At 39.5% G+C, this 26,791-nt stretch overlaps 1 protein-coding gene across 5 annotated transcripts in view; it reads left to right on the forward strand.

The window, feature by feature from the left end:
* PCMTD1 (protein-L-isoaspartate (D-aspartate) O-methyltransferase domain containing 1) overlaps positions 1–23,011 on the forward strand; it is a 47,554-nt gene extending 24,543 nt beyond the window's left edge. For 2 of the 5 annotated variants that reach the window (XM_007667373.2, XM_007667378.2), the window contains exons 4-6: positions 10,004–10,175; positions 13,297–13,420; positions 20,000–23,011. In XM_007667373.2, the coding sequence (XP_007665563.2) occupies positions 10,004–10,175; positions 13,297–13,420; positions 20,000–20,370 (667 nt within the window). In that variant the 3' untranslated portion in view covers positions 20,371–23,011. Of the gene's footprint in view, positions 1–1,473; positions 1,675–3,560; positions 3,659–10,003; positions 10,176–13,296; positions 13,421–18,271; positions 18,519–19,999 lie in introns of those variants that run through there. The other 3 variants (XR_003760827.1, XM_029068540.1, XM_029068539.2) reach the window with 3 other exon arrangements.
* The last annotated feature ends 3,780 nt before the right edge of the window (positions 23,012–26,791 follow it).

Below are 26,791 nucleotides of genomic sequence, written 5' to 3' on the forward strand. Positions count from 1 at the left end.
ACTGCTACTGTGCCGACTTAACCCTAGTCTGTTAGTTCTTCTCCTTGGTTCTCTTCCGCTTTATTTGAGGGATTAGCATAGTCTAGCTTCATATTCTGGCTGTGTCATTTGTGCTTTCTAGTCCTTTCAGGCTTCAGGCAGGGTGCTATTTCTTTAGACCATTTTCTTCACATTAGGGTACAAGAACAATTCAAAGGTGAGTAAACTTGTATTCAGTGTATTGCACCCATTTTAAATATGCCGTAAGACTCCTGAAGTATTAATGTTACATTTTTCAAGAGCAGTAATTCTGTTAAAATAACTACCTAATTCAGATGACTACTGAATAGTTTTGCACTGACTGCTCAGTGGATACAAAAAAAATGTTTACAGTGATTGATGTTTGTGCTCCAATTACCTGAATTGTCATTTTTAAACTGGAGTCTCATTTCTTTTGGTCTTCAATTCTTCTTGAGTTTTCAGGGGTGTGATTGGCAACTGTGCATGATTCTATTTCCATTTTTTGAAAACTGAGGGTTTTGATTTCTTCATTCCTAATACAATTCAAAAGTACTAGTTCAGAAATAGTAATCACAAGAGGATTCCTCACGTGAAGCAGCTTATACCTTTTATATATATTAAAATTTAGAACCTCAAATTTCTTGAATAAAGTAATTTTCTAGGCAGTTGGAGAGGGAGGAAAAGGGCTAAATAAAACCTAAGGCCAATGGTGAATCTGAAAATAAATCCCCCCCCACCCCACCTGACCCCTTTTGCTGAATGTATGAAGCTGAGCAATCAAGTTTTCAGAAAAGAAAGTGAGATCTTCTGGAAAAGAGGAGCAACAGGTGGAATATCTAGTATCTCTCTGCAAAATTTTAGTAATTGTTCAGGGTTGATATCTGTGCTGCTGGAGGCTTCTTCTGGCTATTTCAGAATCTCCGGGCATCATTCCTTCTGAAATCAGCATGCTTGACTGCAGTGGAACGTGATCACTGTCTTTCAATAATGCTATTAGTCTATTCTGATGGATGTTCCAAGTACTGGCATCACTCCTCTTTTGGAAAACAGAGACTGTACTCTGGACCCTCTTCTCCCCTCGCGTAACCTTATTTTAATTATTTTTCACTTGTATCCACCAATCTTCTGGTTATATGTAAAGAGAATGGGGACTCTTATGTTCATCCTCCTTTGCCACCCCCAACTTTTTCCAAGTAGAAGTTGTACCTGTACAAGTAACTTCCATTCCATTAAAAGTATATCTACTTAGGTGAATTGTTATGAGGGAATTGAGAGCTTGATGTAAATCAGTTGGCGGTTTCTTGGCTCGATGTGACATGGTAACATTCTGTTCCGTGTCTCTGAAACTGCCTTCTTCATTTGAAATAATTGTCAAAATTTTGAGTTTGGTTGATTCCTGTAGCACATTGTGCAAAGTGTCAGAGCCCACATTAGCAGTGTATTGAAGGGGAATGTTGTTTTTTCTACTCTCAGTCAGCTCCTAGACCTAGAGTATCCGACTAAGAGGGAGAGCTACAGGGCAAGGCTAGGTCACCCCGGTCTCCTAGCTGCTTATCAAAAGACTTATATGGGCAAGTTGGCAAGGTCCCTGCTGTGAAAGACACCAACAGTCTACCTACCCATCTCAAGACCAAGAGATTACAACACTCACCTCTAAAGGAAATCACTATGAAGGTAAGTGGCCACTACCCTAGTGTCCATTTCAGGGTAACTGTTTCTTCTGAACTCCTTCATCGAATTATGCATTCATTTGTTCATTTCCTCAAAATTATTTTTAATAAATTATTTTAAGGAGAATATTGCAAACAATTTTCCTAGAGTTAAAAAAAGTTTTTGTAAGAATGGATCACGAAGAGACTCCAGCAACTAATCTAGCCACAGAATTTCCCCTTCTAAAGTCATTTTGTCATGGGTGCCACAAGTGACCATGTCACAAAGGATTCTTAAAACCAAACTTGAGATATTAACTGGACTAGATCCTCTTGATCACAAAAGTCAAACTATGTCTTGATTTTTGAGAGTGTAAGCAATTATGAAAGAAGTGAAAATTTGCTGCAGTATTTTTCCTCTTAAATAGGAAGCGATCATTTTGATTACAGATTTATAAACTCTTCCAAATCAAGTGAAATGGCATGAAGAATCAGGAATTTTGAAAATCAAGGCTTCATGGGGGAGATTATAACCTTGTGCATCACTGGCAACTTTTTATTTTGCCAAATTTATTTTCCCTTCAGAACTGTAGCAATGCCAATGTCATATACTGCAGGAAATTTCAGAAGATGGAACCTTCTTTTCTAAATTGTTGCTGTCTCCATGACTTGCAAGTGCAATATTATTATGTTTGCAGTCAGCTGCATGAAGCCATTGACCAAAGGGCTAAATTCTTCCAGGTAAAACTTCTTTAAGGATTCACTGATCTAGAAAAAATCCCACTGAAGGTAATTGTAATGATGCTTTGGAAATCAGTGGTATTTATAGAGTGCTTACTGTGTTCAGAGCACTGTATAAGTGTTTAAACAGTGCAGTGCAATAGAGTTGGTAGAAGAGGAGCTTACACCTAGAGGGAAACTACTGAAAAACTGTAGATTTATTTTGTGAAATTGTTGATATCCTTTAGAATTCCTTGGGCTAAGGAACATATTATAAAATCCGCAGCCTTCCATGTTAAAGCTACCTATAGGGCTACAAATGATTCTCTCAAATATTCCTACAGAAATCTACAGGGACGTAGTAATAAGCAGTAAAGTTTTTCAGAAATGCTTCTTGGATGAATAGTTTTTCCATATTTAACTGCTGACTCCTGTCAGATAATTCTGTTAACTTCTTAAGTATGTTTCTTCTGAGTCCTTTGACTGTGATTCTTCAGCAACAGTAAGGGACTATCTCATGCCAGGACCATCCTTAAAAGGACCCCTGAAACTTTGAGGCTGATCTCATTCTGTGATACCTTCCTTTAGGCTGAACCAAGCCTCTTGTGCAGTTATCTGAAAATCATGGATCTGTCACTTTGTAGTTGTCTTTGGAGGGTGGATTAATTTTTTCAAAACTTTAAAACTTATTTTTATAATTCCCTTATAGCCAAATTGTTTGCATTTTTTGACCATATTACTTACTGTCCAAGATTAGTGATTGGGAGCAATTGTATAAGAATGATGCACAATCAAATAAAAAGAATGATTTCGGAATTCCCCTCACCGGAGTGCCCAGTCTCCTGTGGATTTTTGAGCAACACGTTGCTGGCCGACAAATTCTACCTAAGAATATAGCAGTCGGATTTTCATTCAAAGAAATATCCAGATAGAGTTCCTTTTCAATGGAAAGTTTGCACTTAATGTACATATCTAAAAAATTATGTGTTATAAATAATTTGTTTGTCTATCTCCCCTTTTAGACTGTAAGCTTGTTGTGTGCCTTCAACCCTGGTGTATTGTACTCTCCCAACTGCTTGGTATTGTGCTTTACCATTGATCGATTGAAAGACATCAAGGGTACATATTTGCTCAACTTCCAAGCTTTTCATCCATTTTGGTCTTTTCTCCTTTGAATTTGCATTTCATATCTTTTTTATTTTTCAGGCAGTCTCTTCAGGCCCAGTTTCAAATTCAGGTCAAAAAAGACTGTCAGAGTATTCTGGTAAACTAAAGTAAATTCAAAGAAGGTAAATGAGAATATCAAGGTGCTGTATATACAGAATTCTAAAGCCAGGATATCCTAATCCATTCTGAAAATGAGAAGTTTCTCACAAAACATATTAAGTTTTTCTCTTGAAGACATTTCGTGCATTGATATTTGTTCCTCACCATTGTGGATTTAGTCCATCTCTTTTCACTGCCCACCAAGAATTATTTTAAATTGTTGAAGTCTTTTATTTGACCAGCCATCTTGTTTTGTATTTTTTTCAAATCTCCAAAATGCTCTCCAGGCAGCATATGTAGGACTCCCTGTGTGTATCTTGAAGCTATTAGGAAAGGCAGAAATTCTAGGGAAATGGATAAATTATTGAATAAAAGTTTGGATTCAGCAATATATCTTTTTTTGTATTTTTCTTGCAGCTAGTAACCTGCAGGAATCACTTTATCTTGAAAAACTATTTTGTGATTGCCAAAATGCACTTGTGATAGCAGTCTATTTGAAGAATATTAGTGATGAAGGGTTGTAAGAAAGTACCTAGTTTAGCCAAATGAACCCTTTAAGGAACAGACTAGCATTTTGGGGAGATCAGTACTGCCTGGAGGTAGAGGGCTGGATTCAATATTGTGCTGGGTTCTCAAAAGTCCCCTTCTCCTAGTAGATCTTCCTCTGTGAAATTATGGAGAACATGGAGTATGGAACTTTCAGTTGATGCCTGCAAAAGAGTTTCTGGGTCATTAAACTCACCCCCTTGTTCTGTGGAACTCCAAGCAGTGAAAGACCCCAACCCATCCCCCATCCCCATTAGCGCATAATTCGCTACCCTGGTTTGCCCCGGGCAGATCTAGTGATTTGAAAATTTTTCCTGGCTTCTGTTTGTAGCTTAATGATACCAGCAATTTCTGACTCATCTAGAGAACCTTAGATAGATTTGCTAATAGGATGGGGAGGCAGCATGGCATAGTGGATAGAGCATGGGCCTGGAAGTTTAAAGCTCATGGGTTCTAATCCTGTCTCTACCACTTGTCTGCTGTGTGGCCTTGGGCAAGTCACTTCACTTCTCTGGGCTTCAGTTCCCTCATCTGTGAAATGGAGATTAAGACTGTGAGCCCCATGTGGGACAGGGACTATATCCAACCAGATTTGCTTGTATCCACCCCAGCGCTGAATACAGTGCCTGGCACATAGTAGCACTTCACAAATACCACAATTATTATTTTGTTGCAATTCAGCAAAAGGATGAAAAGCAATTGATTAAATTGGTGCAGTATATTTCCAAGAATCTCGATGTGGACTTTCTAATTGGTCTCATATGTTCACCCGACTGATGGCTAATGTCAGGGTTGGCAGTAGCTCTGTAATGTCCTTTCCACTAGCTGCCAGTTGGCCTAAGCAGTGGAGACTGCACCGATGTCCCCCTTGAATAATGTTACACAGGATCAAAAAGCCCAAAATTATCAGCGTGGTTCAGTGGAAAGAACCCGTGCTTGGGTGTCAGAGGTCATGGGTTCGAATCCCGGCTATGCCGCTTGCCAGCTGTGTGACTTTGGGGAAGTCACTTAACTTCTCTGTGCCTCAGTGACCTCATCTGTCAAATGGGGATTAAAACTGTGAGCCCCACGTAGGACAACCTGATCACCTTGTATCCCCCAGTGCTTAGAACAGTGCTTTGCACATAGTAAGCGCTTAACAAATATCACCATTTATTTATTTTATCTGTAAAATACGATTGAGTTCACAGTAGTGTTACAAAGGTTCAATATTCCAGGCATACTGCTGGCATTACATCACCCAAGGAAATAGTGCCAGACTGACATATGCTTCCCATTGTTTTCACCTGAGTTTGGAGATGGGGAAACTTTTATCAACTCTGTCTGAAGTGGCATCATCACTAAGGTCCACTTACTCTAGAGCAGTATTCTCTAAGGGTGTTAATCCTACGAGAAATCCTTTGTTGCATTTCCTTGAGGATAAATTTATTTAAATCGTATTCATGGAAATTGGTATTAAGCAGAAAACAGAGAAAAGCATGAAGTCATTTAAACTTCTTGGATCATTGACCTTGCAGATGACTGTGTGTTTAGAAAAGTTTAAATGCAATTGTAATGGACCATGCAGTGCCTGATATTGATTATAATATATGCATGTTTTTAGAGATGGGCTTGTGATTAAAGTGAAGACCCTCTCAAAATTTTAAAAGCTGCAAAGTAATCATGCCTCTTAATTACATAGAGATAAACTACTGTACCATGTGCATCAGACAGATGTTTATTTTAAACTAAGGAATTTATCTCAACTGCTGCTTTATAGATAAAGAGCTAAATGTTTGCTATCTCGTCATTCATCTAAGATGCTACTAAAGCACTCTGCCTGGAAGGAAATGGTTTTAATTATGTGCAATATGTCAGCTTCACAGTTAAATTTTGCCTTTCTTAGCTTTATTTTTTTCTATGGAGAATTGTCTAAGAACTTTGATATGTTTAGATGCCAGTAATATTCATGGGTTTTACTAAGAGGTGATTCATGTTTGGCATTTGTCTAGCAAAGAACATTTTTTCAGTTCCATTTCACTTAAATAACCTAGTAAAATCTGCATCCTTCTGATATTTGTGCATCCATTAGTCCAGTTGCCTTAAAAATTATGAATTATCTTAAGTTATTTTTTTGGGTGGGGTAAAAGAGATTCTTAACATTTCAGAAGAATGGAAATTGAATTGCCAGGCCATTTTCATGGATATGAGGTAGTGTGATTGGAGTTAATCAAAGGTGGCATCCTAGAGTGCCAGTGTGATTAAAGAAAGAATGCTAAATTGAGTTGAAATTCATATGAAAGTACATTAGTGTATATGAATCTTGCAGCATTAAAGTGTGATAGAAAATATGTGGCATGTTGATGACCTTTAAAAAATACATTAACGGAGTGCGTTGTAGCAAAATGTGTTTGCTGTAATGCTAAATCAAATATTGTAATTATTCTTGTGTAATTTTTAGGCCCTCTAAGCTCCCCCAACACTCCTATTATACGCTGGAAGCTGTTGCTTTTATATAAGTGGTGGTGGCTCTTCTCCAAGGCCTGGCCTGGGCTAGTCTGGCAACAAATAGAATTTTTTGAGGTGGCTGACCATTTGTCCAGGAATGGATTGCCGCTTGGGGCCTATTTTTAACAGAATCTGGAGGGTGCCAGGGATTTGGGGTGGGGTGGCGTGGGGGGGAAACAGTGAAACATCAATTAATCAGTGTTATTTATAGAGCACTTCTTGTGTGTAGAGCACTTAGTGCAGTGCTTGGGAGAGCATCATCCGTAAAGTAACTTTATCTAGTGGATAGAGCACAGTCCTGGGAATCAGAAGGGTTTGTGTTCTAATCCTAGCTTGCCATGTGTTTTTGTGTGACCTTGGGCAAGTTACTTCTGTGCCTCAGTTACCTCATCTTTAAAATGGGGATTAAGACTGTGAGCCCACCTGTGTGGGACAGGGATCGTGTCTGACCTGATTAGCTTGATTCTACCCCAGCACTTAGTACAGTGATTGGCACATAATAGGCACTTAACACATACCTTAAAAAAACAGAAAAACTCAGTTGGAGATTACTATTTCCTTACTCTTTACTAAGGGTTTTATCCCCAATTTTTCCAGTGTTTCTTTAGCTTTTGTTCAAAATTCGATGTTAAAGATAGTCTAAAATTGCCACCACCCACCGTCATTTATTCAGTTCCAACTCCTGTCTGCTTCAGCATGGCTTAGTGGAAAGAGCACCAGCCTGGGAGTCAGAGGACCTGGGTTCTAGTCTCAGCTCTGCTACCTGTCTGCTCTCTACCTTGGGCGGGTCACTTAACTTCTGTACGACTTAGTTCCCTCATCTGTAAAATGGGGATTCGATACCTGTTCTTTCTCTTAGACGTGCGACCCATAATGGGCAGAGATTGGGTCTCACATGATCATCTTGCATTTACCCTAAGGCTTGGCACATAGTAAGCCTTAAAAATACCACTATTATTATTATCATTATTTCTAGCCCCTCCCCATCCTCTTATTACTTCCGTAATCCTTAGGCTAGAAACCCAATAGTGTGATCTCCATCAACTATGCTTAGATTTTTATGGGGTTTGTTGATGTCCAGCAAAAGAAAATATGGAAGGGGATTAAAAACATGAAGATAATGAGATGCACATGTATCATAAGAAAAAGAGGAAGAGTAAAAGAGGAAGAGTGTAAGAGGAGGAGGAGAACTCTGGTTTGGACAGCCCAGTGACACACTGTTTAAGAGTATGATGCGTGCAACGCACACCGACAGCTGAATAATTGTGGGGCCCATTTCTAGTTTAGGGTAGTCATGTTGGTCTGAGCAGCTTGTGAAAGTTCTCCAGCTGCAGCATGCTGCTACTTTGCTGCCTGGCTGTGTGTCACAACTGCCCCCTTCAAACCTCACCAAGAAGAGTGACAAAGGGAAATAGTACAATTTCTGCTCCTCAGGCACTCTGTTTTTCACACCTCCTTTTGCTCTCTCTAGTCCACCCCTAAAAACCTGACCCTTAATTCACAGTGGTCTTATCAGAGACTTGGACATTCAAACCTGTGAAACATGCTGTATCCCTGCAGAGGCAGGAGACTATGGGAGCAGAATGGTGTTGGTTATAGAGGAGATTATTAAAATCGACAGCGAACAATTGTGTGATTTTTACGTGGGATCTGTATGATGTCCATTGGTTCCAGCATAGTGTGCATACTTGATCTGAAGTCATAAAACTAGTGATTTGTTAAAATCCATGTATTATTGTAGAAGCATAGTATATTGTACTATAACTAATCTTGTAGATTAACTAGTGAGTGGAGGGTGGAAGGTAAGTGTCAGATTTTCCAAATGTATAAGAGAAGGAGCATGGTTTAGGGGAAAGAGCATGGGTTTGGGAGTAAGAGGTCGTGGATTCTAATCCTGACTCCACTTGTCAGCTGTGCGACTTTGGGCAAGTCACTTAACCTTTTCACTTAACTTCTCTGTGCCTCAGTTACCTCATCTGTAAAATGGGGATTAAGACTGTGAACTCCACATGGGACAACCTGATTACCTTGTATCTACCCCAGTGCTTAGAACAGTGCTTGGCACATACTAAGCACTTAAAAAATACCATCATTATTATTATTCTCTCAAAGTTAGTTAGCACTTTTGATGGCTGCATTAACTCTTTCAGGGCCTGGAGCATTTTTTAATGTTATTGTTCCATATTTCTAAGTATTGCCCCAAAGGACTGAAAGAGTCATTGCAGCTTCCAAGGAGGCTATACTTATAGGAAAGTGTATCTTAGGAGAAACAATTTAAATAAAGTCTTGATAGAAAGGCCTGGCAGTCTGCTCTGAAACCTTCAGCAGGTCACTTACTTTTTCTGTGCTTCAGTTCCCTCATCTGTAAAATGGGGTTTAAGACTGTGAGCCTCATGGGGGCCATATCCTGTGTTGAACTGTTTAGTTTGTATCTAACCCAGAATTTAGAATAGTGCCTGGCACATAGTAAGCACTTAACAAATACCATTAAAATTATTTTTTTTAAATGGACCCACCCTGGCCTGGAGTTGTGTTGTAAGTGGTGCAGGCAAGCTTATATGATTCTTGGCATGATTCTCCCGCTATTCTGGTATCTTAAGTAGGAGCAGAGGCATTTGTGCATGAAGAAGGGAGAGATTTTGCTACCCTGTCAGTTTCCTGGTCATTGTCCTGCCCTTGAAGTTTGCCAGCCAGGAATTAGGGAATGAGGAATATATCCCTCACCTCAGTGAGGTCACACTGTAGGCTGTTCATAAGAGGCGGGGTGGGGAGGTGTGTGGGATTCCTCCATGCTCAGGGTGAGTGGGAATCCTACCTCCAAAAAAGCTTTTACTGGCAATAGAAATAAGCCTGAGAAGCCCAAGGATGAGGTAAGTACTTCTGCCTCTCTCTGCTGAACTCGTTTCCCTTTTCTGAGGAGAACAGTTGGAGCTGAACATTATATTTTTCATACTCTTTACATCCTGAACTATCCTCCCACTATCCTACAGGCAAGCACCAAGGCAAGTTCTTTTAGACCTATGTTATGATTTGCTCTTCTTAGTATTCAGTTATTAGCTTTGAGAGGGAGAATTTTTTAAGGACCGAGCATAGGTTGCTGTTTTGACAAAATAAATAGTCTCTTCGGAACAGTACACATTCAAGCAGGGCAGATGTCCACATGGGTCAAAGTTTGTAAATCAAATTTTATATGGTATTCCACCCTCATACATTGTTAATTCTAAAGTGTGAGACTTGCAAGTTTAATTTTCCGCTATTTGAACTTGTGTGGTTGATTCTTTTTTCTAAAAACAATGTTTCTGTCTTGAAGTGTTTTCATTTTTTTCTCATTTCAGATTTGAGTTTTGTGAACCTGCTTTTGTAGTTGGTAACTGCCTTGAGATATCATCTGACAGTCATCAGTATGACCGGATTTATTGTGGAGCAGGTGTCCAGAAGGACCATGAAAACTACATGAAAATTTTATTGAAAGTTGGAGGCATTCTAGTCATGCCTATAGAAGATCAGGTGATTGCCACTCTCTTCCCTTGCTACACTTTTTTTAAAATGGTATTTGTTAAATGTTTACCATGTGTTAGGCACTCTACTAAGATCTAGGATATATGCAAATTAAACAGGTTGGACACAGTCCTTGTACCACATGGGACTCAGTCTTAATCCCCATTTTACAGAGGAGGTTAACTGAGGCACAGAGAAGTTGTGACTTGTCCATGGTCACAGAGCAGACAGTGGCAGAAGCTGGTATAAGAACCAGGTCCTTCTGACTCCCAGGCCTTTGCTCTACCTTGTTTCTCTTTTAGAAAGGAAACAAGTTAATTTTCCTCTGTTTCCTTGGTTTTTCTCTAAGGTCTAGAGTGAGCTTTCATATTTTGTTATGATGGAAGACACGGGAGCAGAGGAGGCCATGGGAGAGAAAACAAGAGTGAGAATTCTGATAGCCCCTTTTCAGAGAAGCTGTGAAGTCTCTGGGCAGGGTGCGGGTCAGTGGGTTATGGGTAGAGAGATTTATTTGGTAGCCAACCCATTTTCTCAACTGCCATGGTTTTATTTTAAGATATGGACAAAATCAGCCTACAGCATCCTGTAACCTGCTGTAATGGTTATGAGTCCACGACATGGTCATCAAAGCGGCCAGGCTTGGAATTAATCAATCGATCACTTATTGTGTGCAGAGCACTGTACTGAGTACTTGGGAGAACAGTATAACAGTAGACGTGTTCCCTGCTCACAACGAGCTTATCATCTAGATTTGGCTAGGAATTTCTGCCAGCAGAAGTACAGCTGCCTATGGCTTTTTGAGCCCTACTCCCCCTCCTTGCCATTGTTGTGGACAGAGAATGTAGGTTTCCCAGGAGTTTTAGGAAATTCAGTGATAGGGCCCACCAGGCCAAATCATCTCCCACTCTTGCTCTGTATTACAGTGTTAAGGGTCTTTATTAAGTGATCGCTATATGTGTAGTACCATACTAAATGCTGGGATAATTTCAAGGTGAGTAGATCAGAGGTCCTAACCCGACTGGCAATAACACACAAAATAAAAACTGAAATGTAAAGCATCATTAAATTATAAAATCAAGCAATGGATGCTTTTTCAATTGATGGTATTTATTGAACAAGCACTTACTATGTGCAGAGCACAGTACTAAGTGTTTGATCATTCAGTAATCTAACAACAAAGTAAGTGAGCACAGTTCTCTGAGGGGAGAGTCCTTACACTCCCCAGGGCTCCAGGCAATGACTGTGATTAGAAACCATTGCCATCTCCCCAGCATTCTGGTCCTGGTCTCTGTCTCACAAGGTAGGCAATCATGGTTTTATTTTTGACGTTTTTGGCCCCAGACTTAATCCCATGGCCATGAAATGATTTATCCCAAAACTGGAAGAAAAAGCATAAAAATCCTCCCTGAGGACTCCCAACAATGTTGGGAAGGCACAACAAAGTCCTACAAACAAACTCCAATAGCAGTAGCCTTCCCAAGGCTCCAGGTGTATCCAAATGGTTCATAACTTTCTAGTCGCTTTGTGCTTCTGGTCTGGAGGCAGGATGGGATGGGGCGAGGAGCGGGGAGGGATGATACAAATAGCGCTTTTCCATGGTTCTGAGATCCCTGGTGCACTTTTCTACAGCTGAGGATGGATGGACAGCGGTTAGCTCCACTAATCACATTATGAGAGGAGGGGAGCCTTTTCTCCTAAGCCCTACTTCCGTCCAAGGCCCGTAGATAATGAAGTCCGGGACTAGGTGGGTGGCTCTTGATTGTATGTGCAATTGCCTTCCTGAAACCTTGGTAACCAACTTCTCCCTGGTTCCAGGATCTGTGATTCTGTGGTATTTATGGAGTGCTTACTGTGTTTGTAAAGCACTGTAGTTAAGTACTCGGGAGAGTATAGTACTACTGAGTTGGTGGACATATCCCCTGTCCACAAAGAGCTTACGGTCTCTCAAAATAGTAGGATGTTTCTGGGTGGCTGCTGGCCCAGGACTGATGGTTGGTGTGAACGAAGCAGCAACTGAAGCCTTCAAGACTTTTTTTAATGACCTGAAGCTTTAAAATAGCTCTTTATTCTAGAAGATGCTTGCAGTGAAATTAGTAATTCACAGCAGAATCCAGTAGTGAAAAGTACCTGGGGTTACAATCAGTTGAACCAAAAACTGCTAACAAAAACATATTGGGGATCAAAAATTATGGAAAATGAATCTCTGAGGAAAAGGGCTATATAATCATCCAAGAATATGCAAAGAAGCACTTCTTGATATAAAGATAGGGGATCTTATTTTTCTAAAGAAATGGTTTTGCTATTTAAAATATTTTAAAGCTTTATTCTCAGTTGCACCTTTCCCATCAAGAAAAAGATTTTTCAGTTGGAATGAAGAGAAATGCTGTGAATTTTAAGTTTCATTTTTTTGTTTCAAGCAGGTAAAAATCAGTAGGTTTAAGGGAAGGTAATTTGTCATTTTAGAAAAGCAGTCCTTGTAAAGTTCTCTCAACTGTCTATACAAAATCTTCAAGAGTCTGTTGGCCGTGTGTTAGAAGTGATTTTTTATGATGTATTTTGATAAAGAAATTGATAAGTTCATCATGAATAAAGGTCCTGAAAAAGCTAATTTGAGGAATTCATTTCAATAAAAGACAATTATATACTGAAAAGTATCCATGATGGAAAAGTTTTCATGTTCCTCAGTAGTTCTAATCAAGTATCATTTTTAACATTTCAGTTTTCTTACAGTTTCTCCCCTCAGTACATTGTTGCATTTATATGTAAGGACAAAATATTCCCAAGTTTGTTCTCACTGCCATTAGGTGTTTTCGTGATTGCTTTCAAGCTTTGTCTTAGTTTTTTCCCTTTGTGTTTAGCATCAAGTCGTTTTTATTTCTCATGGTACATGTTCAAATAGAAATAATAAAAATCAGGTAGAGCTATATTTTACTGTTTATAATCTATTGGAGTAAATTTATTTTTGAGAGGCTTCTCTTAGTGTATGGCTCATGGATATATAAAAGAAGTGCTTATGTACTCATATTCATTAATCAGAGATCTGTTCTATTAAAATAAGAGTATTTTGGAGTGATCTGACTGACATCCAAGATTAAGCCATTGTATTTCATATTTTCATTCTTTCATGTAGTTAACTCAAATTATGAGAACAGGACAAAACACTTGGGAAAGTAAAAACATCCTTGCTGTTTCATTCGCTCCACTAGTACAGCCATCTAGGAACGACAACAGCAAACCCGATTCAGTGGGACTACGTAAGTGTTTCTGTCCCGTTTGACTTCACTGTTTGTTGTGTTTAAGGTAAATGTGGCCTATTAAAAACTGGTTGTAAAATGACACTGAATTACATAGTATTCAGACCTTCCTAGCTCCCAGTGACTGAAACTTGTGTTCCGGTGACACGGATCAGTCAGGTTGCCCTGTTCCAAATGTGAGTCTCTTAGAATAGTTTGACAACCTTTTTTCTCCCCAAGAGATTTGTCCTGAAAATACTCAGCACCGTGTTTACATGTCATTTTGATTCAGCCTTTCAGATTCTGAAGCTGAAATATTGTTACTCGCTACTTGATGCATTGTGGTGCTAATATAATAAAAATAGTCTTGTCCTAATTGGGTCAAACTCGACATTCATTTCCGTAAGATATTTAAATTAGGATTTGTGGTGGAAAGAGAAACAGAGACAAGGAGAGAGGATAAATATGAACGACATTTCCTGAATAGCTCCTGTTGAATGTCAGCATTTCTAAATGCCCCACCTTTTGGAACACTTTCAATTGTATGTTTATGCTACAGTTTAGATCCCATTGTGGTTGTTGAAAGAGAAATTGAAACCCTATCGTGATTGGTTAAGAAGAGAATTAAGATCTGTTTCCATTTTAAGTGAAAGTGCCAACTGAATAGAATTTCAACTCTCCAACTATTTAAAAAAACAAAAAACAAAATAAAATTTTTTAGTCTGTGGTTTATTCACTTTGATTATACCAAGCACATCTTACATTCTTTTTTAATCTTGAATGTTACTGATATGTGGGATGGTGGTGATGGTGAAGATGAGACTAATTGAACAGCTTCATCTTTTCCATCCCTTCTCCTTTTCTTGCACTATCTGGAGATCATTCAGATCCATTATAGTGCTGAGGAGCATATAGCCTCCAAACCTTTTGTGGATAGAATTCATGAGATAAAGTGCAGAATTTTAAAGTTATTGTTAGAGGGATATTAGGCTTCAGGGTGTGAGGAGGAAGAATAGTGGTGTTCTCTTGTCCATAATAAATACTTCACAGCAATTGTTAAAAAGGCCAATTGTGGAAATATTTAAAGGCCCCCAATAGTTGAGCTGTATTTATCACTGTCATTTGTAAACAGTCAAGCCAGCCTACATGATTAAAGCTAGGAACATCTTTCTAGCATGAAGATGGAGTCAAATTAATACATCTTTGATGAAAGCATTCTACAGTTCATATAGCTGGTTTCAAATCATTTTGTTCTGCTACTAACCTTTATTGTAAGAAGTACAAAAGTCTTATTAGAGTGATGAGCTATTTATTTTTTTTTTCATTGGTAGCTTTTTCTTAGCTAAAGAGCAAATAAAAATCTTTAAAATGAGAATTAGCTTGCAAAGCCCAAGGAGATGAGCAGTGAACAAAGTAAGGTTCCTTTTCCTAAAAGATAAAATAGCTCCCATTCTAACTGCAATATGCTGATAATTATAGGCAGTCCGAATGTAATAGAAAGCAAGCAAAACACTTATATAGTACAAATAGAAACACCATGCTGAGTGAGTTATTTATAAAAAAGTAATTACCATTACACAAACTACTTTGGTAAAATTTAGTTTCACTTCTAGGTTTCCAATAGAATTAGTAGACGTGATCCCTGCCCTCAAGCATTTTACAGTCTTGATGGGGGGTGTGATCTGTTAGCATTTCTTGTCAATATTCGGGTTGGAATTAAAATATAAAGTTAGGTGTGTTTTTTTGCCAATTGTTACTCTGTGGGAATTTCAGTTTGTGGAAATTTGTCATGTAGTTTAGATATTGCCAAGCAAAAAGGACCACCTGTGTTTTTAAGTGTAAAAAAAGCCTTAAACCCCATGTAGCTCATTAAACTCATTTCTGTAGTGAAGTTGAAATTCACCAAGAAAGCCTCTTCGGCCTCTTCCACAAATGTCTGGTCGAGTGGCAGAATTGGAAATGCACCTGACCCTTTTCAGCACCATTGGTGAGAAACAGGGCTGTGTGATCTGATCCAGACCAACCTATCACAGGCTGGCCTGCTTGAGAATTCGAAGCGAGTAGTACAGTGTTCTGAACACAGCAAATGCTCAATATTTTTGACAGATTTATTGCTTGTTTTATGGTCTTCATTAAGTGCTTACTATGTGTCAGGCATGCACTGTGCTAAGCGCTGAAATAGATACAAGCTAATCAGGTTGGACACAGCCCCTGTCCCACATGGGGCTCACAGTCTTAATCCCCATTTAACACATGAGGTGACTGAGGTGCGGAGAAGTGATGTGACTTGCCAGAGGTCACGAGGAAGACAAGTGGCGGAGCCAGAATTAGAACCCAGGTCCTTCTGACTCCTAGGCCCGTGTTCTATCTCTGGGGCCACACTGCTTCTCTAACTGACTGATTGACAGCAATACCTGGCAGTAGGTATTAGACCCTTCAGTCCACTGAGAAACTTTTCCAACCCAACAGACTACATATGGATATTCTCAGAAGCCTTGCAAATGCTCATCCAGGAACTTTTGCATGCTTAATGACTGCTTGCTGGAAATGTGTTCATAAGATGATAATGATTCAGCACAAATGCTGTAGGATGCCCCTGAACCTGAAGAGAACTAATTCCAGCTCTGTCACTTGACTGTGCTGTGTAATCTTGGGCAAGTCACTTAACTTCTCTGTGCCTCAGTTACTTCATCTGAAAAATGGGGAGACTGTGAGCCCTAAATGGGATATGGGTATACCCTAGTGCTTAGTACAGAGTTTGGCACAGAGTTAGCACTTAATACCATTAGAAAAAACAAATAGAAACACCCATTTCCTTGTGGCTCTACTCAAAGATGTGTGGAGGAAAACCAAAATCTTTTAAAATAAGGGCTGTAACCTTTGCAAGTAGAAAACTGAATTCAGCTTTTATAATGACATAATAGTATACTGTCACCGTATTGGGCCTTATCTGAGTGTGAGTCAACAATGTAGCAGATAAAGGTAAGTGTGATTTTAAGAAAGGATGAGGAGAACCAGAAGTTTCAGCAGACAGCATAGAAGCAATAAAAACTTGTCCTTTGAGCATAGGTTAATAGAGCCAGGGACAAACCAGAAGCACAGACTAAGGGAAAACCGTTTTTAAAAAGTATGAGCTTTTCATAAACTCATTAGAACTGTAAGGAATTCTTAGAAATCAACTTGTCTTGTTCCCTGTTAATATACAGGTCATTGACTAACCTGCCAATCAGTCAATACATGGTATTGGGAGAAGCAAGTGGTGTAATGGATAGAGCGTGGACCTGGGAGTCAGAAGGTCATAGGATCTAATCCCAGCTCAGTCACTTGTTACTGTGTGACTTTGGGCAAGTCACTTCACTTCTCTGTGCCTCAGTTACCTCATTAGTAAAACAGGGATTAATACTGTGAGCCCCTTGTGGGACAGGGACTGTGTCCAACCTGATTACCCTGTATCTACCTCAGCACTTAGAACAGTGCTTGGCACATAGAAAGCACTTACAAATACCATAATTATTATTATCATTACAGTACTATTGTAGACCCAATCCTTGATATAAGGAAAAAAGACTGGATAGATGGATGACTTCTCTTTCCTGAAGATCCTCAGTCACCTTTCATGGCTCATTTCAGTGTTTTGTCACCTATTAGAATTCTTTCTGCATGTCCAATCAGAATCTCTCCTTATTAATCAGAATTAAATTAATTTGTCTTTATATTCTTGTTCAGGCTGTAGAGGGAATGAAGAACAGCACCTTCCCTTTTTAAAAACAAAAAGAAAAAAACTTCATGTCTGTGAAGACAAGTTAAGCCACCCCTTAGTTTTCTCTTCTCTGGACTTTGAACCCTGCTTTACAAAGGCCTGTTTTCCAGTCTGTTATTCATTCTTATCACTCTTTTCTGGCTGCTGTCCAGTTTTTCTAAATCCAAAACTGGTCTCTGTCCGGTGAGGGTCTAAGGTACCAATTATAGCAGAAAACATTAGATTGCAGCCTTCACAGTGGTAGAGATCCTAATTTTCAAATTTATTGACTGTTGCAAATACCTAGTACCCTTACTCTGTACAAAGTAAGCACCACAGTGATGATGATGAAAGATTTCTCCGTGGCTTACATATCAGATATCTTGTGCATTATCCCAGTAGCAATACTTTAACTCACAGCATTCCATTGCCAACTTTTATCTTGCTTCTACTCATAGATCTTGGTCTTTTTTTGGTTAGGGCTAGTAGTTTTATGCTGTTCTGCATAGTGGTGTGCCTTTTTGTTTTAATCTCTAGGTTCCTTACTGGGCACTTGTCCGTATTGAATTATATCCAGATTTTGTAGGATCATTTCCCAGTCTGTCTGTCACTTTGCATTCTTGTCTTCCACGGTATTAGCAAGCCCTCCTAATTTAATATCGGCAAATTAGATAATCAGATTCAGTTTTGTAGTCCAGGCCATCAATAACGATATTGAATAAAACTTGATTCAGGGTCATTCTCAATGAGATACAACTGAGATGCCTTTGATTCACCTTCCCTGTCTAAGCCCTCTATTTCCCCATCTGCTCTTCCTTCTGCGTCAATTGTGCACTTGGTTGAGTATCTCTTAAGCACTTTAATACTCACAATACTTAAAGAAATATTCTCATGGTCAAATAATTCCATAATTTTTTTAAGGTCTGTTTTCCCCTTTAGACCACAAGCTCCTTCTGGGCAGGGATCACGTCTACCAACTCTGTTGTATACTCCGCAACCACTTAGTTCAGTAAATACCACTGATTGACTGCTAAACTTTGCTGCAGCCCATTAATCAGCTGTGCACCCACCTAAACATTAGGGTATGGCTACAGTATTTTATTCTGAAGAATATATTGACATTTTTTTTTCAGTCCCCAGAGAACCAACAAGAGGAAATTGGCTTAAATTACGCACAAAATAATTCATTACCTATAAATAGAGCTAAGAATGATTAACCCTGGAGTTGGCTGCCATCGAGATTGTAGAACTTCTGTTCTCAGATTTACCATATTCAAAGATCAGTTTAACAATTTTGAGTGTGCTGAAAAATGAGGACTGTTAAGAGAAATTGGAACATGAGAAATACTTAGGATGCTTTAGACCATTGCATCCACTGAGGTATTCTGTTTATGACTCTTCCCCCTCTAGACTGTTCCCCATCTCTAGACTGTTCTCCCCTCCTGCCTCCGCCCCCAACATTGCAAGCTGTGTGGGCACAGAATGTTTCTGCAACTCTGCTGTAGTTACTCCCCCAAGTACTTATAGTACATGCTCAGTAATTACCATCGATTGATTACATACATTACATATAGACCATCTAACATCCTTAACTCCCCACAAAACTTGTTTACAGATCCATCATTAACCTTTTTGAGCCATCTAATTTAAAATGTTTTTCTCTTTTAACATGTAATTTTCATCTAATAAAGCTATTATGGATCTCTTGCCCTTGAATTTATCCAACCTCCTCTCAAACCTATTGCTATTTTCTGTGTGCATGACCTGTCGTCACAAAGGTCATATACTTCGTATTTACTACTCAAAAAATGTTGCCAACACTAATATTTACTGTCCACCTACTGAGAGCAGAGCACTGTCCTAAATGCTTGGGGGAGTACAATCTCATTAGACCCTCACTGCCCCTAGGAGCTTACAGCCTTTTGTGTATCTTGAAACTGTCAATTTCAAGCATTTAAAGGATAGTTCATCCAAGTGGGGTTTGGTGAACAGTAATTCCACATTCACCCTGTTGATATACTTTATGACTTTGTAAAGTTCATGCACATTGAAGGAGTTTCTCCTTTCCGAATTGGAGTCCTGATTCCTTTTCATTTATCCTTGTCTGAGAGCACCAGCCCACTAGTAATAATAGTCGTAGTATTTTTAAAGCTCTTCATTTGGGCCAATCACAGGTAAATACGAGATAACTAGATTGGACAAAGTCCCTGTGTAAGACAGCGTTCCATGATCATTTTAGTTGTCCTTTTCTTCTGTTTTTATCTCTGTTAAGCCCTTACTATGATTCGTTGGCCAAAGTGAATTATGCCTTATTTCAAGAGCAGATGCCCCTGGTTCTACATAATGACAAAAATATGTTCTTGTTTCTGTGTTTGATACCCTTACTATTGGTCCTATGATGTATCAGATGTAAGTTAATATCGATAGCCCCAAGAAATATCGCTTTAGTGTTAGACCTTGTTACGTACAATTTTTACTAAAATGTAAGTTGCTTTTGGTTAACTCTAGGCCTCTTGGCTAAATCAAATCTCTATGCTTTAGTTATGCACATAATAGATGTTAGTTTTGGGATTTTTTAGTGGCGGGATGGTTTCAGAGGTACAATAGTCTGTGTAGTTCATATATAACAGTAACAACAATTGTAGAATTTAAGTGCTTTCTTTGTGCCAGGCACTGTACCAAGCACTAGTGTAGGCATTGTCTTGCTTCGGAAACTTGAAATTTTAGTTCCAAACCATATGATCCAGCCAAAATTTAACCTAAATTCCGAGTCATTTCAATCAAGAATGAGAACCCTTCATTTCCATTGTGTGACTTGAAAGACTGTAAGGACGATCCCTCTTCTTACTTCTTCCTCTTAGCCCCGTGTGCTGTGAGAAACCTACAGGACCTGGCACGAATTTACATCCGGCGCACGCTTAGAAACTTCATAAATGATGAGACGCAAGCCAAGGGCATTCCTCAGAGAGCTCCTCCCAAGAGGAAGAGGAAGAGAGGCCGCCGACGCAGGATAAATACGTATGTCTTCGTCGACAATCAGCTCATCCCTCAGCCACTAGACAGTGAAGATGACGAAAAAATGGAGGAAGACAGCAAAGAGGAGGATGACAAAGACCTCACTGAACCCTTGAAGCCCGAGGAACCGCCTCAAAATCTGCTGCGAGAAAAAATTATGAGTCTACCCCTCCCTGAATCTTTAAAAGCATACTTGACATACTTTAGAGAGAAATAACTCGAGCAAAGTAAAAATATGCCTACTGATATTTCCTTTCTCCTTGAAATGTAGCATTTGTTAATAGATGAACAGATATAATTGTGTCTTTCAGCAAGGCAGAAGTATGGTGAAAAAATATAACATCTCTGTCTTGGTCACACAGAAGATTTGCATTCAAGAGTAAAATCCCTTTTTAAAAATCTATTTTCTTTAAATTTTGGAAAATGCTGTTTTAAAGCTGATGGAAATATATTCTGTAATGGTATGCGACACTAATCAAGACTTTGCATGGTCCATCTTTTTTGATTCCCTAACAGATTTGTATTGGTAAAGGGTAAGTGATTTTATATGTACCTGCATAGTTACGTTTTCTTGCCTTGAATAGCAGATATAATTGTGTCTTTCAGCAAGACAGAATAGCAGTTTGCATTTCTTCTAGGAGGATTTTTAGAACGCGCAGACCGATTCCACATCCAACGGGGAAATCGATCCCTTTTCAAAGTTACTTTACCATAGTTTTGTTGCAGTCATCATTGCTGAGTTGATACAGTTGACATGTATTCCTGGGAATACATAAGTGCAATAAAACATAAAGCATATGGAAAAATTTGGCTTTAATATAAATGCAAGTTCGAAGATATTAGCAGATCTGCTACTTTTGCATTTGTGTCTATCGCCAAAAGATCTGGAAAAAAATAACTGCTTCTCTCATAGAGATAACCTTAAGGGAACAAACAATCTGAATATAAAGCAGAAAGATCTCCAGTGCAACTCTTATTTGTAGGAATTGTTGACATTTTCAGTATTTATAAATAATGAGAATTCTTATTCTCAAGAATTTCTAAAGTTCCCAGGCTAGGAGTAAAAATATTTGGTAAGACAAGATTTTTTAGTATGTAAGAACGTGACTACCATTACCTACTCGCCCTTCCTCCTAAAGCTGTAATAGCAGCACTCGAGTAATTGTTCAGCAGACGCACTTTAGTAAGTGGATTTTTATACTTCATCTGAGTATCTTTGACATGGCAGGGCTCTGCTGCCCTCCCTTTGCTTCTGAAGACCAGTTTTTAGCACGAAAGGGTTTTCACAGAGTTCTTGTGGACGTATCCTTTTCGGCAAAAGTCCGAACGAAACAAGTGGTGTAAACGTGGGGACCTACAATGTGCTGGTTTAACTTCTTTTGTCCCACAGTTTTATAGTTGATTCAGTGTCTATCTTAGTTTGATGAAGTGCTTTATTTTTCCTTTTACCCATTTCTACCAAGTCATAGCTTGCTTATCAGGGAAAAATGCTGTTGAGAAATGGACAAAATAGGCAGTGGGAGTAACTTTGAAAGGAAACAGCCTGACTGTTTGGCCTAATGGAAGTCATTCCACAGAGAAAAAAAAAATCCTGTAACACACATGCCTATAATAACATTCAGCATTTCGTCAGTTGCATTTTTAAAACCTGAGACAGTTCTGTTTCATCAGTCATCAGTGCCACCAGCTGTTAAAATGTTCACTGTTGGATTGTATCTGTTACTGGAAACCAGCCAGTTGTGACAATGGTCTGACAGTTCTACAATCAGTCTGTCAAGTCAAAGATTTTGGAGCACACTGATCCTTAGTTCTTTTATGCACAGATTTTTGGATTATGTATTTTGTGCATTGTTTGCCATAAACAAATGAGTATTTTAGTAATATTGAAATGGTATCTAGGAGAAAGATAAATATTTAGTACCAGGGAGTGAAGATAAATATTCTTTTTTTTTTTTTTTTACCAGATAGATTAAACTGTAAAATTATTAGAAGTTTCCTGACCTTGTTTCCAGGCTGGAAATATTTGTTAAGAAATGTGCAAGTTTTCAGTGATGTTTCTAGGGTAGGTTTTTGAAACTTCAGCCATGGATTTCATTAATTATCTTCAGACTTCATTTTTTTTGGGCTAAACTGTGATCTTAAGGTCAAGGCATCCTTTTCCCAGACAACCTGGGTAACCGCTTTATCTTCTACCCTTTATTTTTGTTTTGTTTTGGAGGTTGCATCCAGATGATGATGTGGTAAAGTACCAAGTTTGTTTATTAGGGATTTGCCTGTTAACTTTGAGGAGAGAACTTATGTGCACTATGCTTTGGAAGACTGGCTTTTCTGCATCATCTTTTATTCTGTTGTATAGTAGGGAAAATGGACAGTAGATAGATATTCATGATTATTCAATGTGTAATTATTTTGTCATTGATATATTTCTTTTGTGTTTTTAAATATGGGTTCATTTTATTATTATTATTATTATAGACTTTAAATGAAGAGGTAGCAGCGCAAAATTAAAATTCCAAGAGAAATCTTTTGCATTTGTTGAGAGTGGGGACAGAATTGCAATAAATAAAATATTTTTGGTGGTTTGTGCTTAACATTTCTCATTTTGAGGACAACTCATGTTTATAAGTCTCATATAAATGACAGCTGGAAATGGGTAAGGCAGTGTATCTTTTAAATGCACACCTGCTTTGCAATGAAAAATGAAAGTGGTTGGGAGTGGAATGGCTAAACATTCTTGTTCATACGTCTTATTATATTATAGATTTCATTAAATAGTGCTCACTTTATAGAGGAAGAATTGTGTGTTAAAACCAAATGTAAAGTGTATGTCAAAATAAAGTTACAGAAAATGAAAATAAGCACTCTGTTTTTAACCTCTACTTCTGTTTTGGAACAGGAATTTTAAAAGCACATTTTATTTTTTCATTCAAGCCATAAAGGGAAGGATATACTGTTTCAGTAAAAGAAATGCTCACCAAAAAAAAAAAATAGAAGCACCAACATATTTAAAAAGTGCAATTTTTTTCTGGGTTTTTTTTTTCCCTTATTCTTGGTACTGAGATTTTGTATTCAATTGGCCCAGGTGTTCTGAGTCTAATTTTTTTTTTTCCTTCGGCCCGACTGGTCTGTTACTTTATAGGACAGTTTATTTTGGTTTTGAACCTGAAATAAATTTCACCTGATTTCACGGGGGGCTTAGGGAGATATATTCAGTTAGATTGATACTGGTACTGATTATGGCATCTGTTAAGAGCTTGCAATTTGTCGAGCACTGTTCTAAGCACTGGGCAGATAGATACAAGTTAAGCAGGTTGGACACAGTCCTTGTTCCACATGGGAAGCACAGTCTAAAGAAGGAAAGAGGAGAGGCACTGAATCCCCATTTTATGAACAAGGGAATTGAGATACGGAGCAGTTAAGTGACTTGCCCAAGATCACACAGCTGGGTTTAGAACCCTTGGTGTTGGATTTCATGTCCTCTGACTCCCAGGACTGTGCTCTTTTCAACATCTTTTTGTTGCTCTAGATCTACATCTAGATGGATATCTGCCTATGTGTATCTGTCCCTGTTTGAAGAAGATCCTACTGACGGTGAGGTCTTATCCATGCATGCAAATGTGACTGAAAAGATGGATGTGGGCTCACCACCCTCTCCCACATTGGCCCCAGGCCGGAACCGATCCCTGTGACTGGAAACTAGTTTGGAGGTTGGTGAGGGAGGCAATGTTTAGGGCAGTTTGTCTAGCTCCTTCCCCCATTCAGGGTGAGTAGTGCTGCTCAGACATCTAGGGTGGCCCAGGGGGACAGTGCTGCCTAGGAACAGCAAAAGTATAATATTTCTTTGACCTGAACAGCAAGTAGGTGTTGCCAAGAGAGACAGGGGGAAGAAGGGCAGCAGGGGCCAGTAGTGCAAGAGGCCGGCGGGGAGCGAGGGGCAGGCCAGGACTGCTTCAGCTCACCCTCCTAACCGGTGAGGGCGGTAAGAGCCATACAGGTCGCCTCCTGGGCCCTGTCTGCCGAGAGAAGCGGGAGCCAGTTCCCGCCCGACACACCTCAGAGTGATCCTCCTGCCACGGTGAAGTCCACAGTCTTTATCAGATACACCAGTCCTTTCCTGGACCCCGTCCAGTGACTTCAACTGGGCAGACTGGAGTCACAAACCCATCCCAGGGTTTGGTATAATAATGGAGTGTGGGCTCTCTCTGGGCTGGGGAAAATTTATACATGATCCTGAAGGACTTTGCCAGTCCTGAGGCAAATAACCACATAATCGTGGTGCAGCCGCCTTAGCCATGATTTTTGTCTGGAAACACTAGGTACCAAAGTGCTAACCTGACCGGACATTGCTAACCTGTCAGCCTGACCTCCTAACCAGCCTTGTTTCTAACCAGATTCTTCCTAGAGAAAAGACAGCGGGTAGCCAGGGTCAAGTGGTTCTTTCCAGGGTAGAGCCATGGTAGTACAGTGCTAAAGGAAAAAATGAAAACCTCGCTTTAATTTTATAATATGTATCAGAATACCTGCAGTGGCACAATGTTTTGCCCGTGCAACGATTTGAACAGTACCCACTTTCACTCATGCAGCTGCCTCATCAATAATCGAATGACCAACATCTGACCATCAGTAGTATTTGTACTCGAGTTGGTTTTGCATTAGTGGTGATGGTTTGCACAGAGTCAACAACGTTTTCTCGCCTGGTCCCCCTGTAACCAGCTGCAGAAATATTGAGGGGAGGAGAGAAATGTCCATCTGAATAGACAGAAAATTTGTCTAGTGTGTGCCTGGGCCCTTCAATTTTTAGATGCTTCTGTCCCTTGTAGCTTTGCTGTCCCCAACTATTAAATAGCCTGCAACACTCCCTGTCCCATTTTGCCTATGTTGCAAAATGCTGCTGCAAAAGGGCCTGTAGAGAGCTGTCATGAAATCCTGAAAGTGTGAGTATAGAAAGGAATGAAAAGTCAGCATTTTCTTCCAGATCAATGATATTTTAAACCCTGGAGAATGCTCTAGGCTCAATAGTATTGCACTATTGATGCAAGAGAATTCCCAAAGTTCTTGATGATACTTCTTTTCACCAATTAAGTGGAATTTGAAGAGTGTAAACATTTTGAGTGTTCACTTTGAACTAGAAAGTGGTCCTGGAAGCTGCTCTGAGTAGGTCTTGAGGCTTCACCCAGCCACCCACCTTGACTGAACAATCCGGAACCCTCACCGGTACGGGCACCTATTTGATAAGCTGGATTTCAACTGCATTCTCAGTTCGGGTGGTGAAGTTCAGGGTTGTGACATTGCTCAGAATGGACTCTCTTCCATACGGTCATAGTTCCACACCCCGACCTTTCCTGTTCTAACAGTTCTTTCCATTCAAGTGAGCTTTTAACCTTTTCAGTCAAAGGTCTGTATTACCAAACTTTTGGATGAGACTTTGTCACTGGGGTTGAGTACACAAAAAATATTTCCCTTAACTTTGTAACGTGCCCAAAACATTCTACCAGTCTAAAACCAAAACATATCTTTACCAAAAGAGGGCAGCATTAACAAAGAATAGAACATAAAATATCCCTTAGACCACAGCAAAAGCAAAATGAGGGGATTATATGAAGAGCAGGGTTCGCTGGTGTTAAAAATGAAATGATCACTTCCTTCATTGAGTTCTGAAATTTTAATGATCTAATCTAGTTATTGCGTGGTGGTGTTTCAAATAGAAGGCTTTATCTTTCGATGGGGTTAGACTTTCAAATGTGCCTTGGAGATGCTTGGAATCGTTTAGGAGCTTCAGACATTAATCACATTTAAAAGGACTCTTCTTTTGGGTTTAAACATTTCCCTGCCAAAGTGAAGCCCGTTGTGCTTTCTTGCCCTCTTCCAGAAGGTTTATTAAATCTGTTCAGCAGAACCTGTAAATTAGGAATGAGCCACAGTTACCTCTGTTAGGTTTTGATAATAGAAAAGGAGAGTTTGAGATGTGCCAGAGAAAGGGTTTGAAAGCCTGCATATCCCAGACCCTACCTTCTTCAGCTCACCACTAGACAAGGGGGTTCTCTGAGGTAGCAGTGAAACTTGAAAAGAGGTGAAAGAGGAGCTGGGTTCTAATCCCAACTCTGCTACCTGGCTCATGTGTGAACTAGGTCAAGTCACAACTTCTCTGTGCCTCATATTCTCATCTGCAAAATGGGGATTAAATCCCTCCTGTTTATACTGTCAACCCGATGTAGGACAGGGTCTGTGCCCAGCCCGATTGGCTCATATCCACCCCAGTACTTAGAACAGTGCCTGGGATATAGTGCGTGGCTCAGTGGAAAGAGCGCGGGCTTGAGAGTCAGAGGTCACGGGTTCTAATCCCGGCTCTGTCGCTGGTCAGCTGTGACCTCGGGCAAGTCACTTAACTTCTCTGTGCCTCAGTTACCTCATCTGTCAAATGGGGATTAAAACTGTGAGCCCCACGTGGGACAACCTGATCACCTTGTATCCCCCCAGCACTTAGAACAGTGCTTTGCACATAGTAAGCGCTTAACAAATAAATACCACAATTTATTTTTTTTTTAACCTGACGTAGTGGATAGATCACAGTGGGAGTCAGAAAGTCATGGGTTCTAATCCCGGCTCTGCCATTTGCTGCGTGGCCTTGGGCAGGTCAC

The sequence above is a fragment of the Ornithorhynchus anatinus genome, chromosome 7 (genome assembly GCF_004115215.2).
Source record: "Ornithorhynchus anatinus isolate Pmale09 chromosome 7, mOrnAna1.pri.v4, whole genome shotgun sequence".
In the NCBI taxonomy this organism is placed as follows: domain Eukaryota; kingdom Metazoa; phylum Chordata; class Mammalia; order Monotremata; family Ornithorhynchidae; genus Ornithorhynchus; species Ornithorhynchus anatinus.